Here is a 17,553-nt window from a genome sequence, read left to right as displayed (position 1 = left end):
TTGAGGTTGGAAAGATTCTCATCATCCCAAAATCTTTAGCTCCTTCCAGAGATTCTCTATCAGATTTTGTTCTAGAAACCTTCCGGGTTACTGAAAAACATTAATATTACCTTCAGTTAAAAGACACGAGTGAATGATGAAGGATTGCTTTAAAGCCAAGAAAGAGGAAAAAGAAAAAATTATGTATTCATTATCATCAATAATCACTTCACTTCTTGTGGCCCTAAGACTCAAATGCATGGCTAGAATATTCTTGTTGTATGAAAAGAATATACTTAAAATTAGATGTTAAAGGCCAACATTTCATAAGTGAAATCTCACGGTTATAATCGTGTAACTTTATGTGGCCAGTTTCAATGGGAGAATGAGAGTTCTTTAAGTTTACTGAGCTAGTCTGAGCTGCATAGAGATAACGGTAGGTGGTTTCTTAATGTGAAACTACATGCGTCCTAATCTTTTAGTTTTTCCAGGTTTTAACAATTAAATCTTTAGAGATAAAAAAAATCTACTGACAGATATTGAAAAGCCTACTAATTTATTTCCCAAATTTTGTCGTTCTGAAGAACTTTTTAAAAAGTTATATTGTTTTTGACCTTGCATGCCATCCTTGATACAATAATTGTGAAAGAAAATCTGTTTAAACAACACATCAAGCCTTTGCATTGGAATAATGGTCTGAATTAAAGCATATAGAGAAACCTGAAGAGCATATCTAATACATCTGATATATCATAAAACAACAAACTATCCTGTGGAGCTCTTAACTCAAAGTCCAAACAATATTATTAAACTGTAATATTCTTAGATGAGATTATTAATATGAAATAAACAGACTATTATTCTGTTTTGCCAAATATATGATTTTTAATGGTTTTGAGAATTAGCTGATTCCTACAGCAAACTTATAAACTTACTAAAGTACTAAAAAAAACTGCTCCAGAATCTGCTGTGGATTTTAAGGGTAGAATTTTCTCATGTCATCTCAACAGCTTGTTTTTATTCTCACTAATATTTATCACTTACAAATAGATGACCGAGTAATGAATCTAATGAGTAGTTAGTCAGCCTCCCTTAAGGAGCAGAAGATACTCCCTAATGTTTGCTTTCTGGCAGCAGACAGTCAGCTTCCCATCATCACTAATATCTATTTAGAGATTCCTCCATCTGGGAGCCCCTCCCGCATGCACACAGTTTCATTCACAATCATGGCTATTCCCTAGCTAAGGGGAGAAGATCAAATGACAACCAAAACATTGGATCCTCTTGAAATGGAGGCTGTGAGGAGCAGGGAGGCTGTTAAAGAAAGGCAACATTGCTGAGAGCAGCACAGATTGCGTTAAACATGTGCTGCAGCAAACGTGAGAGAGAATTGTGCTGTTTAATTAACAGCGACAGGCTCAGGTGTGTCCCCAGATGTGTCATAAGAGGCAGACCAGGTTTTCATCCAAACAAGCACATGAATCTGCTGATACCTGCCAGGTAACCGATATGTTCATACAGTAGACACGATATTCATTCCATTCCTCGCCAAGCTGTTGGAAGTGGAGTCGTTATTGCTTATACTGTTGATACTGATTTTACTGAAGTGGCTGTAGCCTAATTAAAGAAAGTGCTGAATGGCTGAAAGTAGTTAGAGCACTTTTCGGCTACGGCTTTGGTCTGAGTTGAGAAGACAGTCAACAACTCCTCCTTTAAATTATATCCTGCAGCGTTTTAAAAGTGATTTAATATTCTCTTCCTCCATCCCACTAGCATCTGTACATGCGTAGGGGGGCGGCAGTAAGCCATTTAAAATAGATGCTGTCTCTGGCATAAGTGCTTATAGTAAATGTCAAGACCTTTCAGAGCCGTAATAATGACACGAAAAAGCAAAGTGATGCATGACACCGTTTTAGTCCAGGATAGAGCTACAGGACCTGTCTTTGCAGCAATCGCGCACAGCCTGAAAAGGTTTTTATCAAGTGGCCCGTTGACGTTAGGCAATGATTTTAGACTTATACGAATACCAGATTTTCACAAAAGTGACAGGTCAATTTTGCACCATTACAGAGACAAAGGCCTGTGGTGCAGGCAGGCCTTATTTGTGGCTGAGAGCCAGCTGTCAAACTAAATAACATAAATAAGCCAATATTATCCTCTTATTCTTTGTACAGCGTTCCATGCATTTCTTGATGGTGTAACATGGTGCTTTCATGCTGGAATAAAGCTTTAAAAGCTAAATCATTACATCCTTTTCTGAACAGACAATACAATTGCCATCGGAAAGACTCTATCCACCAATGAGTGTAACAATTTATCAATTAAATATCTATCAAAAGCAAGATTTACTTTAGATGAGTAAAACTGGGATATTACAAAAGAAGGTATGCTAAAGACCTTATGTGTAGCAGTTTATTTCAAAATACCTAAAACACACTGATTCTGTCCTAATATTATATTATTATTAAGGCATTTTTTTAAAACTGTGCTCTGGCTTTAAATTAAAGCACAATTAAGCCTTCAGGAACTCTATAATTACTGTTCATTTGCTTGAGCTTTGATGCATATATAAGCCCCATCACAACGGTAATCAAGTTGAGTTGTTATCTGGTGTAAGATAAAAGAGCTTTCATAAAGGCAAGGAGAGGAGATTATTTCATCACATATGAAAGGCCTTAGTTGTAAGAAGATTTAAAAATAAATCCATAAGACAGTACTGAGAGCATTATTTGAAGTTTAAAACTTCCAGAACAGCTGCAACGCTACCTTGCTTTGGAAACAGGCCAACTTTACAGCAAGGGATCTTATGCCCCAACCTTGCATCCACCTCATGTTTTAAAACCGTACATTTTAAAACTGTACGCTAACTTTTGACACTTAAGAGGCTCCCTTATGAGGGAACAGTTTTAATCATATCTCTCCTGCCACATGATAGATGTCTCCTACCACACACGAGCCAATTTCGTTCTGAACATTTAGCTGACCGACGGGGAAATCTAGTCAAACCTTTTAGAAATGCATAAATAAAATTGTGTGATTTAAAGTTTGTCCTTTTTCAGCCATTAAAGCATAGGTGTGAAAATGAAATTCCAGCAAAGTTCAGATATGGGTAAACATTAAAACTGTTTTTTTCATGTCACAGGTATATTTACAGGTATAGATAAACAAAATGCAGGTGAAGATTCAATAAGTTATTAGTTATATCTGACTCTGTATTAGCTCTACAGCTTAATGGACGAATTAATTCAGTTTGTAACGGCTATTTTATGCAACTAAAAATGTAGCCTACACTGAATCGAAGACATCAAAGGTGGATGCTTGGATATTTTACTCTAGGGGAAAGATCTGGAAACAATGTCCGCAAGCGCATAACGTGTTTGCCATCCTGACATAAACCCCAGCTAAAGAAGAGAAAGAAAGAGACTTTTTATTTGCTGGGTTTGTGATTTAGAAAATAATAACACATAATGCAGCAACCGAATATGGACAATAGTCTTTTTCTGCACAGCAAACTCATGAACAAGGCCTAAATATCAATGAGTAGACAACATAGTTGATAAAATAAACAGTGAAAATGGCGTAAGTTAATTTGAGCTTCGAGGTCATTTTGGAGCCTGATAGAAATCCTCCTGAAACAATTAAACCAAACATACCAAGTTGAGAATTTTATTTTTACAAAGTCTTTGTTTAATTCAGTGTAAAAATCAAACCGTTGTTTCAAAAGAGGCTTGTTTGATTAATGCAATGTATGCACACTGGTGTGAGTGTGTATTTGTGTTGGTGAGAAAAAGCCCTTTGGCATGCGTCTTGTTTACTACTGGTGACCTTGGAGCACAGCACACACTGGCATGAAAGCATCAGGCAATGTGCTTGAACCTCTGTTGCTAGGACTGTATATCTGAAACTACAAAAATAATATACAAATGTATAACTAAAAGCACTTAAGGAAATAAGCTGCTTTGTGTATACATAGTGATCAGGGGTCAGGTAACGCTCTTACAAGTCCAGACAGTGTTTTAAATTTGGAATAATTGGTAAAATGGGTCGGATCTTGGTTCTGAACTTTATAGTAGTGGGTCAATATCGGACACATGCAGAACTCTACTTGACACTAAAAAAAAAGGAAAAAAGGAAGAAAGAATAGTCTATCATGTTGTTATGGATTGTTGCTTGCTCACTTGTCTTTTGGAAGAATACCACACACTGTAGGATCACGGGCCAGGAGAATCCAACATTTTACTGAGCTGAGCTTGCAGGGGGTCCTGACATTTCACTTAGCATGCCCAATCAACTCTAAAACTTGGTTTATGCGGGAGCCAAACAACATCATTTTTAACTTCCATTCCCGAAAGAGTAGTGTCTGTGTAGACAGAATATCCTCACCGCACACCTAAGAAAAATCGGTAGCTACATAGACAGATACGCGCAGAAAAACATGGTGAGCATAAAAAGCTCCTTCTTGCGAGAGTTCACAAAATGTAAACATTTAGACATCTTGGTCCTTATCTAGGAAAGGGGAGGATTGAAGCAGAAATCGGCATGATTATCTCGCCGTGTGAATCCCCCTTAAGACAGGCTACCGCTGATATTTCTTGTGAAAACAATCTGCAGTATGATTGCACAACTTTCCCGTGCAAGCTCTACTGGACATGTGCACCACTCCACGAATATTTAAAAGGTTGCTAATTGAATATTAAAGCAATGATATTAATACAGATTACAAATACAGACATTCCTTAATATAACACTTAGCAAAAACTGTCTACTTCGGAAAGATTGGTGCATCATGTTGAAGTTTTGAGCTACTGATAACATCACCTGATTTCCAATTAATTTAGATAACCAACCTCTAAATAGCACATAACGCACAAAAATTTACTTAGGTAGTAAATCAATAATTTAAAATGAAATTAAGCAAATCAAAACCAAAGCTTACAACAATGAATGTTGTCCCACCCTGACACAATCAACAAACTATGAATTCCACATCCTTGATTCTGATATACAAGTGAACATGCATCACATGTGACACTTTTACTTTAAGGCCATTACAAGACTCGATTTTTCCATTTTTTTTTTTTCTTTTAAAATGTCAATACGTGGCAAAATAGGATAATAATGTTTCAGGCACTACTAGTACAATATATCAACAGTAGCATCCTCAGGCATGAAGGTAAGTTCTCCAAGATCATGATTATAATGATGACAATGATGATGGGGGCTGTATTCCTGCAATCTTGATCATGTTCCTGACATCAAAGTTTCCCAGGAATGCATGGCCATTAAAAAGATGGATTGAATGCCTTAAAATGGCAGGCATTGGTAAAGAGGAAGAAGAAGGCTTTCTAGCAACACAAGAGTGAGAAAAAAAGATTTAGCAAAGTCCTAGAGAGGGCTTTTCAGTCCTCCGTTTCAAATCTAATCAAAAGAATTTTTTAAGAGGCAGATGTAGCATGGAAGCCATCAAGCATCACTGATACAGAGATTTCTGCTTCTAAGGAATGATTCTGATTGAGAACTGAAACTTGTCAGTGCTTCCTAAAGATATAAAGCCCCCACAAAGTACTGAACCTGGGCTTCAAACAATGCTGCACTTGCACAATAGCGACAGTTTTCATTTTAACTTCAAACATAAAAGCTTTTGTCAAAATAACTAAAATAACTGTAATGTGTAGCAGCAGATATTTGTTGTTGTTCAATCCAGAGTTTTGGTATTTACTGACACTATTATTTATCCATATTATTACAAAGAACAAATCCAAGTACAGTAGATTAGGGGTAAGTAATTAAAGTAGATTGATCTACATTCCTAAACTTAAAGTCTTCTTTAACTTAATTTAGACAAGATTTTTTCCTTTCATTTCAATTGCTTATCCAAGTGGAAGAGGTAGGCAGTGATGCAGTGTGTTTCCTGGCAGCATAAAAAACAGTCTTTTTATTCTTCTGTCCGTTTCAAATTCACAGCCAGATGAGTCATCTACTGAGGTCGTTTATTCATCTGAATCCAGATGACATGAAACCTGCAAAGTGAAATTAAATGATGTGTTCTTTACTTGAACGACCTGCCCCTAGATGTAAGTTCCCAGTTTAAGAGGAATTATCACATTCACAAAACTTTAATGCACACACGTAAAACATTGTGAAAGATGCATCCCTCACATAATCTGGGCCTTTACAGAGATGATGTACCTCTGAACTCCTTTCTTTCAAAAAGCTTAAGGTATCCAGATTTTAGGCATAAATCAGGCCAAGAAAAATACAACACAAAGAATCAAGGAGGTGGGGGAAATAAAAATGAGCACAAATGCATCTGTATGGATCCACTTCATAATCCAGAGGCAATGAATAATTGTATGCTTCTAAGCCTTTCAGTGTTTGAGAAAGCTCACATTCTTAGCCAGTAATCAGCATTGGGGCACAGTAAAGTGCCCCCTACCAGCCAGGGGTCTCAACAATCGGGAAATTCAACAGGCAGGCACTGTTTTCCACACTTAGTTCCTAAAGAGATAGTCCATTCATTCACTAATGCTAAGCTCTCAGGATAGAGGCAAAATGACAGAGCAGACCTTGCTTGTGGTTGGAGAAAATGACAGTACAGAGACAGAGCAGGGCTTTTATCATCACTACACTGATGAAAATGTTAAGTAGTGAGATGCAAACCACAGCATTAGTGTTCGGCATCTGTACGATATCTACATGCACAAGCAGAGCACAGCGATAACGTCATACTGGCAGCATTTACATATGAAAAAAGGGCAAATGAATGGTTGTAGAGAGTGCTGAATAACCCATTAATTAACCATTTTGGTTTCATCCATGAAATCTTGAAAATATTTCCTCTTAATCTTTTGGTGGAAATTTATAGGTGGTATTTATTAATGTGACAACCTGCTTGAAAGTAATTGCAGCTGTATTGCAGCTATGAATTGTGCCAATTCATAGCAAAATATATAATCTGGACCAAAAAAGCCTTAAGATTGGGGAGATATTTTCTAAGAATTCAGAATTATGCTGTATGTGCACACATAACAAATACTTATACGAGTCTGGTTTGCTTTTTTGCGTTCCAGTAGAGCCTCCTTTACTTGCATTTGGACCCATTTCTGTGCATTCATGTTAACTTCTTCAACCAATCTGAGAAAGTTGACCGCCTCTGATTGGCTACTTTTGAGGAATTCCCGCCTCTCGAGACCTTGTTCTTTTCCAATAGCTGCAAGTAATGTTGGTAAAGAATCTTCAAGGTAAAAGCTGTTATGAAGAGTTCAGATTTCATATTTAACAGTGAACTTTGTAAAAACCGATGTTTCACCATTTTGACTCTTTGAGAGAACAGTGATTAGCCCTAAGATGCTTAACTAACATTTCAAGGTACAACTAGGAAGAAAACAGTATTATCACAAAAAAAGTGATTTGCTGATAAGTAGCCAATCACAGGCAGTCTGCTTTAACAGTTTGGTTTACCCTCAAACAGACAAAAGCTGACATGAGTGCACAGGTCTACAAAGCAAGCCACCAGCACAGGGAAGGACTTATTGCATGTGTGCATTTTTGTCAGAATTTTGACTGAATACTTTCCCCACTGATGTCGACACAGATCAATCGGTAGGAAGAAAGACTTTCTCTTGAAAAGACTGTGACAGGTCTAAGTCCTTTAGCAGGGGCAGAACTAGGAGTAGAAATGAATAAGATTATCATGGTATGACAACTTTTTGATTTCATACCATGAGGATATGCTTTTTTTTACAAATTTCAATTTTATATATAGAAATCGGCCAAAAAAGAAAAAAAAAAAACGTTATATCAAGCAGGAGATTTCAAATGAGTGTCGAGTCGCATATTGTACCTTTGTTTCTTTTTCTGCTCTTCAGAGTAAAAAGAAGGTTCTAACCCAAGATTTCAAACTCGTAAGGTTTTTCATGAATTTTGAATCTGTTTCAGCCAGCTGCCTGGAAGTGTGCAGCAACACGTGAGGGAGGGACATTGCTGTTTTTTCTTTGATTCTCTTTATAGCCATCAAATAGAATTACAAAAATAAAAAGCACAATTTTAATTTTAAAAAAGCTAAAGTTGTAACCTGGAATGTATTTTGATTCTTCTTCTAAGCATGAGTCAAACAACAATAAAAAAGCGAGCTGGGGATTAAACTGCGGCAATATTTCTACTCAAATTAAAGTATGCCCAGTGAAGCACTGTTAATTTTTTTTTTTTTTATGCTAACTTTTCAATAAAAGCAGCAACAAATGTAAAACTGAGTGCTTTAGACCTCTCTGCACCATTAATATGAAGAAACAAAGGGTGTAGTTCTCAAGTTGCTGATAGGGTTTTTGACAGAGTCTATTAATAAAGACTCCCTGTTGGACTTGGTCAGTTACATCGGCTATGAAGAAGCTTACATCACTTTTAAATTGCCTATGTAGCTCTATTTCGGGATGATAGAAAAAAAGATGAAGACAATATGCAAATGACTAAATCCTATCGGAATAGCCCCACTGACTAGGAGTGAGGCAGAAATGACACTAGACTCAGCTGCTAACAAAGTGCTTGCTACCTTCGCTTATAACTGATGCAAATGTAATCCTCTGCATTATTAGCCTCCTTTCAGCACATTTGTAAATTAATTAAAAAAAAATTCAAAGCAGATCAAAACTGCAAATACAGCCTTTGACCGAGGTTATTCAATGAAACTAATTTTGAGATTTACAAAGCCTTTAAGCTATTGGAAAAGAGAATCTTAGTGGGTTTTTTTATGAAATTGACAAGGTGCCCAGAGCCCATTATTGTGTAACATCTTGCCCCATTCTTCACCTCCTGATATCAAGCAAACTTCTATTGCTTTCAATTACTTTTGCTGTAGGTTTGGATCCTTTTTTGTTCTCCTTATATTATGATACATCTCAGAGTAGCAGCCAACGATCCCCCCTGTACCATAAATGCACCGCAGCAGTTTAACAATCAAGTATCAATCAACAACGACTAAAAGTAAAGTTGGCTTGGTTGTTCTGTATTTGGCACCAAATGCAGAACCTCTTAAAGTCAACATCTGAAAATTTCATATTTAAATAAAGATAAGACTGTCCCCTCAGCTTTATACTGATAAAGGAGATAAGGGAGCTATATCACCATATTATCAGAGGCGGAGGTAGATGGGGGGCCAGGGGTTGCAATGGCCACCCTTAGCCAATCTTTGGCCACCCCTACCATTTTTTCCCTCCTCTAATATGGATGGTGGCTGCCCTAATACTCTCAAGTGGAATATTCAAAACATTAAAATTTTTCGTATATTACATTTTTTTTATATATATATTGATAATTAATTGACAACAAAAACACTGGTTAATCTGAAAGAATTTTATCTATTATACCTCTTATTTAGAAAGCATGGATGTTTAAATACATGCGTTTATTTGTTAGAAAAAAAACTGTAGGAAAGTATAGTTTGCCTTATCTGTGGCTTTACCCTTACCCCGAAATACCACATCCTCCGTCACCACCCCACTGCGCTCCAGAACGCCTGCGCAAAGCGAAGCCTACAGCCTCCGCTGTTCCTCCCGTGTTGATCCGCTCCGACTTCCTCGGAGTTTGAGGAGAGCATGCACGATATTATTATTAAATTCATAGGAGCAAAACATGCGGTAATGAATGCTTAATTTAATATGATGCATTAAAAAAAAAAAAAAAACATCACTTTCTAAACGTGCAGTTTTTGCCCAAATATTTTCTTTTTATTGTAGATTTTTGTAACAGGGATAACTAGGATCATCCAAAACTCCCTTTTTATAAACTTTTTTGTTCTCTACTTCCGAACTCAGCACCTGTTCATCCATTCCTACAATATGAAGTTTCTTTTGACTGGATTTGATTAAACTTTCAAGCCCATCAGTATAAAATCAATATTTTGATGGAGATGAGAAATCTGCCTGTGGTATGTTGAAGAACCAATAGTTTGTTTGCATCCAATCTTTGAAATAAACGGTGTTAGTTTTTTGGAATATATAAGAATTATTCTATAATTTCTAGTTACCGACCGTTCATTAATATATCCTCTTAACATCCACCTCATTTTGGGTAATCCTTGCCTATTTTGCATACCCAAATGGAAAAGCAAATAACTTACGTACTGTAATCCCAAATTAAATGTGCAATACATTATTTAAAAGCCAACACCCTCTAGCTTTAAAATTGGGTGAGTAGAACACAGACCAATCTGCATAAGTTCAAACATGACTCAAAGTTGTTGTTTTTTTATTTTCAGAAATGATAGGTCTACAGCTGTAATAAAGACATTCTTGAGAAAAAGCAGGTTTTATTGCATTATATTTGTTCTACATCATGTCAACAAAAAATGCAGAAAATTTCAGACCTCTGGCTATAACAGTTCGAGAGCTGTGGGTTTTGGAACTTTTGGTGTCAGCTTAGAGCTGCGTGCAATGGCTCCACCTGCTGGTAAAAACTTTACCGGTGGAATTTTATGCATTCTGAATTATTACCCCCACTTAAGGTCCCTTAGGGTTGCCGGCGACGCGGTGGGTTTAAAGAGGATACATGCGCAGTAGATGACGCAATGACATCACAGGCCAGCGTGCTCTTTTTTTTCCGGAAGTAAACATGGATGGTAGTACCGGCGCGCATCTAGCGGTCTTTTCCAACCATAAAAACGCAATCTTTTCAATATGGTTAAACATAAATACTGCACGCCGCATCATCACTTGCCATGGGTATTGTTTTTCTTGCCGCTTCTGCATAGCAAGACGCATAATAGTGACGTTTGTCGGGTATTAATGGCGTTCTGGCCGTTCACACACAGGTCGCATTTGAAAAGATCAGATTAGTATCGGATTCAGGACCATATAGCCAAGTGGCCTGGGTCGCATTGGGAAAAATCGGATCTGTGTTGTTCAGACAGCCATGAAAAGATCAGATCCAGGTCGCATATGGGCAAAAAAATCGGATTTGGGTAACTTCAGGCTGCAGTGTGAATGTAGCCAATTACTCCGCACGACGCACGTTAGCGGGGCGGAGTATGTGGAATCTGGGGGTGAGGTTCTGGCGCCGATCCACTTTCAAAACCCCCCCTCAGCTTACATTGGTTGTTGGCCACCCTTATAAAAAATTTCTGGCTACGCCTCTGCATATTATTTTGAGTAACCCCTATTATTTGAATGATTTTAAGATGTAAAAATGCAATATTAAGTACATTTTGTTTATTTATTTATTGCTAATTGGATTCTTGATCACCAAAATGTGTGCAGTGGAGCCGAACAGCACCCAGAGGTGCTAATTCAAGCCTTAATGAGCAGCTACCTGTGCAGCTGGCACCTATTGATGGAGGGAAGGCGGATGGAGGGATGGAAGGAGGCAAAGGGGGGAGGGAGATATCGCGTCATAGCCATAACTGGATTCAGATCAGCAGCGGCCACTCATACACTGTTCTTCCCTCGGTTTAGAAACTGCGACATCACTCTGTGCAATCACCTAAACCTCACACGCAGCTCCCAAAACAGCAAATCTGACTCTTTTTTTTTTTATTGTCCCTCTAATATAGTCCTTCAAAGCGGTGGAAATCAGGCAAATATAATGTCATCCAATTACATAAGCCATGGAAAGCACAAAGCGAAGTGTGCATTTCCAGCGAAAAGGTAACAACTCAACACCTCTCTTGTAGAACTTAAATTATTGCAAAATGTTGCGTTCAAAGGAAAAACTACAAATGAAAACTTTTATTAGTCGACATGCACTTGTTCAAGCGTCCTGCATAGGGAGGGGGGGGTAAAGAAAAACAACGAGTAAATGGAGGGAAACATATCCATTGTTCGGATATCGCCTTAAAAAAAGTAATAAACAGACATTTCACATAGAAAGGTGGGGAAGTGTGGGAGTTTCGGGGTTTAACTTTGCAGAAAGGCATGAGAGGAGAGCGGTGGAAAGTGAAGTTTGCTTCCTTTACCTCAGCAGAGCCGTGTCGCCTTGTCTGCTCACTACATTCTCCACCGAGGAATAGTCCACAGTTTGTCCGGCTGGCAAACAGGACGGCAGGAAGCAGCACAGGCTGAAAATGATCGCAGTAAACCACTGACCGGAGACACAAGCAGCATCCTGCACCGCAATCATTATGTCCATCACAGCTGCTTTCTGTTCGCCTTTTTCTTCCCGAAGTGTTATTGCTACCCCACAAAAAGATTCTTTTTTTGAATTTAAAGAAAAAACGCCACGGAGGGCTTTCTTTAACTCCACACTCGTCCGCTTTGGAACTCCGTGGTTTGTAGTTTTCCCAGGTTTTGTGTAGCTGGATGTGCAGCTCGCAGTGCGGTGGAAGTGTTCTCTCCAGTGGCTTGCACACCATCTAGTGAGGAAATGCGATGTAAAATGGGAGCAGACCTAGAAGCAGACAACCCCCAGGCTCTGATCCTGTTGCCATGCGGCCGTTTCCCGGGCAACCCGTTCCCAGTGGCTCGTGATGGAGCAGTAAAACCGGTAGGTATTGATACAACCCAGGAGCAATTAAAGATATTGACTGAAGAAACGCCCCCTATTTATCTCCTCATAAAGAAATTAAAGAGTCCGTCCATTTATAGAAATGGAGCCTTCTGACTACGCCGATGCATCTGAAGGAAAACTTCTGCGATTATTTCTTCGATCAGAAAGAAATATATATTTTTCCCAAAGGGGATTTTCTGCAAATAAGTTCTGAAAACCTTCATAATAAATCATGGATCAGTGGCAACACAGCCAGACTTATGGACAAGCAAACTTTGCAACTGTTTTGCAGAGGTACTCAAATACTTAAAGTGAAACTCACTTCAACTTCCACTTTAGTATTTTTTTTTTTTTTTTTTTACATTTAAACTGCATGAACTGAGTATTTGGGATGTTATTTTTATTTTTTTTTATTGTCAATGGTCAAAATTTACCAGGGGCACCAGTAGGGATGAAAATCGAAAACCGGTTACCTTCAGAACTGGTTCTATATGTTCCAATTCCATGGCACCATTTGGCAGGTCGCTTAACGATTCTGTTCCAGGCAGCACCAGAGCCTAGCGCTGGGCAGCACGACTTACGTCACGTTTGTTACGCACATGGCATTTAGTAAGCAAGTGACCAGGCATAAGTCTAGAAAAGCAAACATAAAAAAATGCCGTCCTATCGGGTTAAGCCATCAAAAGTTTGACTTAATTTTAAAGCAGAGAAAGATGGCAACAAGGCGCTTTGCAATACATCCAACATGCAGTAACACCTTTGCACACAACATGGCATACATTTGAACGAATGCCATGTTTTTTCCAGATAGAAGCTAAAGTTACGACCTGCATGGAAGGCAACTCTGATGCTAAGTTGCTAGTTTTATATCACATGTGCTTCCTAGTAAATCATATGCCATTTCTGGAAATAAACCTATTTCCTACCTCTCTTTGGGGTTAAATCCAGCCCTTCATTGCTAGCAGGTTTAATTAGAACTACTGGCAGATGGAATTCTTACATGATTCTAGCTATTGCAATGGATATAACGAAACATGCTACGAATTTGCTCCGCAGTTTAGGGAGCGAGAGAAAGGTGACGGTCATTTATTTAAATCAGGGGGATTTAAATTTATTTCCCGAAATTTAACAGTAATTTAACAGTAATGAATCGTTTCACAGAATCGATAAGGGAATGAGAATCGTGAAAATCTTTTCAATTCCAACCCTAGGCACCAGGGTGGGGCAAGCATTTTCTCATGGGTGCAACAAAGGTAAAAATGAAAAAAACAAAAAAACAGACCAAGTAATATTCGTCTCAAAAACGACTGTACTGCCTAAGTTGTTGAATGGTGGCTATTTATACAGTCTACTGAGAGATACGCCTCTGTAGCTAGTCATTATGTTATCACATTTATACTGTCCTTTTGAAACCTTGCAGCGAATAGTACAACCACACTAAACATGATAACTGTTGAGTGTAAATAGAACTGAACTGGACCTTGCGAGACACAACCGAACCCCGCTAAATCTAGTACTAGTTCAACATTAGGGCTCGGCACAGTTCATCTGTGGCTTAGTTCTCTGATAACAAAAGTGCATGAGCAGATGGCATCATCTCCTATTTACAGTCTTTTTGTTTTCTGGCGTGTCCAGCTTTGAAATTCAGAGATCTGTCCTCCTGCTCACAATGCAAACTTATTCTTAGATCATTAACAGTAAATGGTTCAAAAGAGCGTGGTGCGACCTGGGATGATGTCGAGACCGAGAAGGACCCAGCAAGCAAAAATTGGTTGAAAAGACATTGAAAGGATGACATGATTTACATACATCCAAACAACATATACATTTGGTTGAAAAGTGAAAGGTGAAATAATATTTAGATTTTTGAAAAGATGTTTAAAACTGGGTTTGCAATATTTGCAAAAAAAAAGAAAAAAGTTTAAACCCTGGAACAATCAGTTTGTAGCACTAGTGGGAACGTCTCACTGACGACCTGCGTCAAACAACTCGGCAAGTGACATGGGTCTTCAAACGGCTCAGCTCCAGTTGGCATACAGTGTCCAGACCAGACCCACAAAGACCCGCTAATTTGTGCGATACCCCAGAGGGCAACGTATGTACATCACAACATCGAACCAGAGCAAAACACTAAAGCACACTGATTATGCGCCTGCTCCCTTGCATGTTCCTCTACATTATTTACTTTCCTGATATCTGTCGCAATCTGACATCATCAAAGCTAACACAGCAGCGAGGGACAGAAGCCGCACAGCTGGCCAGCAGAGCATCAACCATTAAAGGAGCCAAATGTCGATTTTTTGTGAGTCAACCCACATTTAAAAAACCTGTCAACCCGCTAATTTAAATGGGAAAGCAGCTATACACATATAACACCCTACCATTTGCCCAGAGATTGCTGGAAAAAGGCATCAGCCACCCGTGACCCTGACAGACAGGCGGTAGAAGATAAATGGTGGATGCAATTTTTCTAGTTGTTTCATCGCTTTTATATATTACATATTTCCATACACTTAACCCTCTATTAAAAATGCTTGCTATGATTTAACGTTTTCTGATTCAAAATCCTGTAATTTTTCAACACATTTTTGGGCGTTCATTATCTATAATTGATTGCTATAAAAATTTGCATAAATGAAATGCAATTTTATTGAATCAATATGAGCTTGACCCTTTGAATTAGAACCATGCACCAGATAAAATTCTACTCAGGATGTCTGGAACCTCAGCCCCACTCCAGCCCTGGTGTCTCCCACCTTATCTTATGCCTATCTCCAACACTCCAAAGCCCAGACGTCACAAGTGCCTCCTGGTGCTTCTTCAGCGCCTTCCAGTGGCTCATGCTGGGGGCAGCAGGGCAGGGGATCCCTTGTCTGCTCCTCTGACTTTGTCATTGCATCTTTCAGCACTACAGCCTGCCCATTTTCTCCTAAAAGCAACAGAGTCTGCTCCTTTCATGTACTTGTCTCTGTAATTGACCCCTACTGTACATAGCAAAACTCAATAAATAGTTTATAACCTAAGCTTTTCATATTGCCCCACACCTTGTACTCGGGTGCCAGAATTTTGGTGTTTCAATTTAGAAACCCCAGCTGGAAAAACCTTTGATCAGAGTTTTGTGGATTCCTCCAGATTTTGGTCAAGTTTGGTCGTGTACTTTGCTCTGTTATCTAACTCCAACTTTCCTGTCTCTGCTAAAGAAAAATATCTCCAAAATATGCTGCCACCATCACTTTTCACTTTAAGGATGATACTCTCAGGGTGGTGTGTAGTTTCTGAAGATTGCTGTGAATTACATCTTGGGATGTCAAACATTTTTCTGCCCCCTGTTTGTTCTTAGAAGATTGAATTTCAGAGTTATACTCACTAGCCCCAACCTAAACCATCAATATGACTACTATTCATACAACACATTGTGATAACTGCAGAACAAAACGTATTTTTTTCTATTGTACATCATCAAAGAAATTCCGCATATAGCACTATTTGACAAGATCTGCAATTATGTTAAATTGTGTGACACAATTTCAAGATCGGAGTTTTGTTTTTTTAAAATAAGATTATTAACTCAGTATGGAGCCACAGCTGCTGCCGATACACAAAAGATGAATAAAAAATAGGTCATGCATGTGATGTCTCTCCCTGTACTTCAGATCTGTGCAAGCATGTAGAGGGCTCTTATAAGATAGATTAAAATAACATAGATGTTATTGATGTCCAGAGAACGCAGCAGCAGTTTTATCATCAATTATTACTCTTAAAAGCTAACTGCATTTTTTATATATCTAATCTATATAGCATAGCTCAGATAAATGTAATTTATATGGCAAACCTTTTACTGAATAGATGCATTTGATACTAAGAAAAAACTTTCTAAATTACATTTTCTTTCCTATTGGACAAACATTTCTGTTAGCCTAACCTCTCTCACTTACATTCCAGACTGCCAAAATAAAGACAAAACTACAACCCAAAGATTTTATGACAGTTTGTGTTTGAAAATGCATTCTTTTAAGCAGTAATCTACATGATATATTAAAGTGCTTTCTAAAAATCCATAGAGTGAGATTTCAAGGTATTGGGTTGCTTTCAGTAAACTTGAAAAACCCAAACACATACAAACGCACAAGAAGAGAGATTACATAGCTGCAAAGTTTGTTTTGGAGAAAGAACCCTCTGCATTATTCTGCTCTAAGCCTTTTGACTTAGTCTACAAAATACTTGACAGGCTGTACAGCCGTAACCATGGGAATGACATACATTCCATGAGATGGTAATGTTTTCGTCAAACAGCTGAATTACCCTAGATGACATAACTGACAAAGCATCAGCATTTTGTGTGACAACCTGGTTTTACCCGGTTTAGCAGAAGTCCCTGAAGCTAGCTGTGAGGATGTTCTGGTATAAGTGAAAATCTTACATTTGGCACAACCTTTACAGAGAATTTGATGCTGAATGTGACTTTTTTTGTAATTATCAGTTTAATTGTTGCATCTTTCTTTATATGGAAATATTTAGAAAATATCACTGACCCGAAAGCCATGTTTACAGGTTTATTAATATCTTAATAATGAGGTCTTTCATTTTTGCCTTAGTTTTTTCTCTAAAACCAGCCATGATTCTGCTTTGGTTTAAACCACTGTAACAAACAAAAAATAAATTTGTACACTAACTTCGTTCCTGGTACTTCAGTCATCCTTGCTTCTGCATATTTCTGTCCTTATGAAAATATACAATTGTAATCATTCTTTATCACTGTGATTGAAGGATACATCTATGTTTACATTAATTGTGTTAGTAAGGCAGAAACACCGTGATTCCATTGTAATTGTAATTTGCATAACTGAAGCTCCCTCTGCTGTTAATAGCTATGATAATTCCACCAATAGACATATTTCAGTGTCATACGGGCTTGAAAACTCACAGTAAAATATTTTCTATTCCTCATTTTTTTTCATTCCGAGTCCTTCAAATTACCTAAGAAAATGTACCCTCCCATGCATAAAACCTATAATTACAATGACTCCTTTTAGACAGCCTCTAATATTCAGCTCATAATAACCTGTGGAACTATGAACAAGATGAAAGCTATCAGCTCTG

At 38.1% G+C, this 17,553-nt stretch overlaps 1 protein-coding gene across 2 annotated transcripts in view; it reads right to left on the bottom strand.

The window, feature by feature from the left end:
* negr1 (neuronal growth regulator 1) overlaps window positions 1-12,388 on the bottom strand; it is a 221,910-nt gene extending 209,522 nt beyond the window's left edge. The window contains exon 1 of one of the 2 annotated variants that reach the window (XM_015389834.1): window positions 11,924-12,388. In XM_015389834.1, coding sequence (XP_015245320.1) covers window positions 11,924-12,096 — 173 coding nt within the window. In that variant the 5' untranslated portion in view covers window positions 12,097-12,388. The remainder of the gene's footprint in view (window positions 1-11,923) is intronic. The other variant, XM_015389835.1, reaches the window with a different exon arrangement.
* Between the last annotated feature and the right edge of the window lie 5,165 nt (window positions 12,389-17,553).

The sequence above is a fragment of the Cyprinodon variegatus genome, unplaced genomic scaffold, assembly GCF_000732505.1.
Source record: "Cyprinodon variegatus isolate N-32 unplaced genomic scaffold, C_variegatus-1.0 Scaffold475, whole genome shotgun sequence".
NCBI classification, from domain to species: Eukaryota; Metazoa; Chordata; class Actinopteri; order Cyprinodontiformes; family Cyprinodontidae; genus Cyprinodon; species Cyprinodon variegatus.
This window is presented reverse-complemented; position numbering and strand designations above follow the sequence as displayed.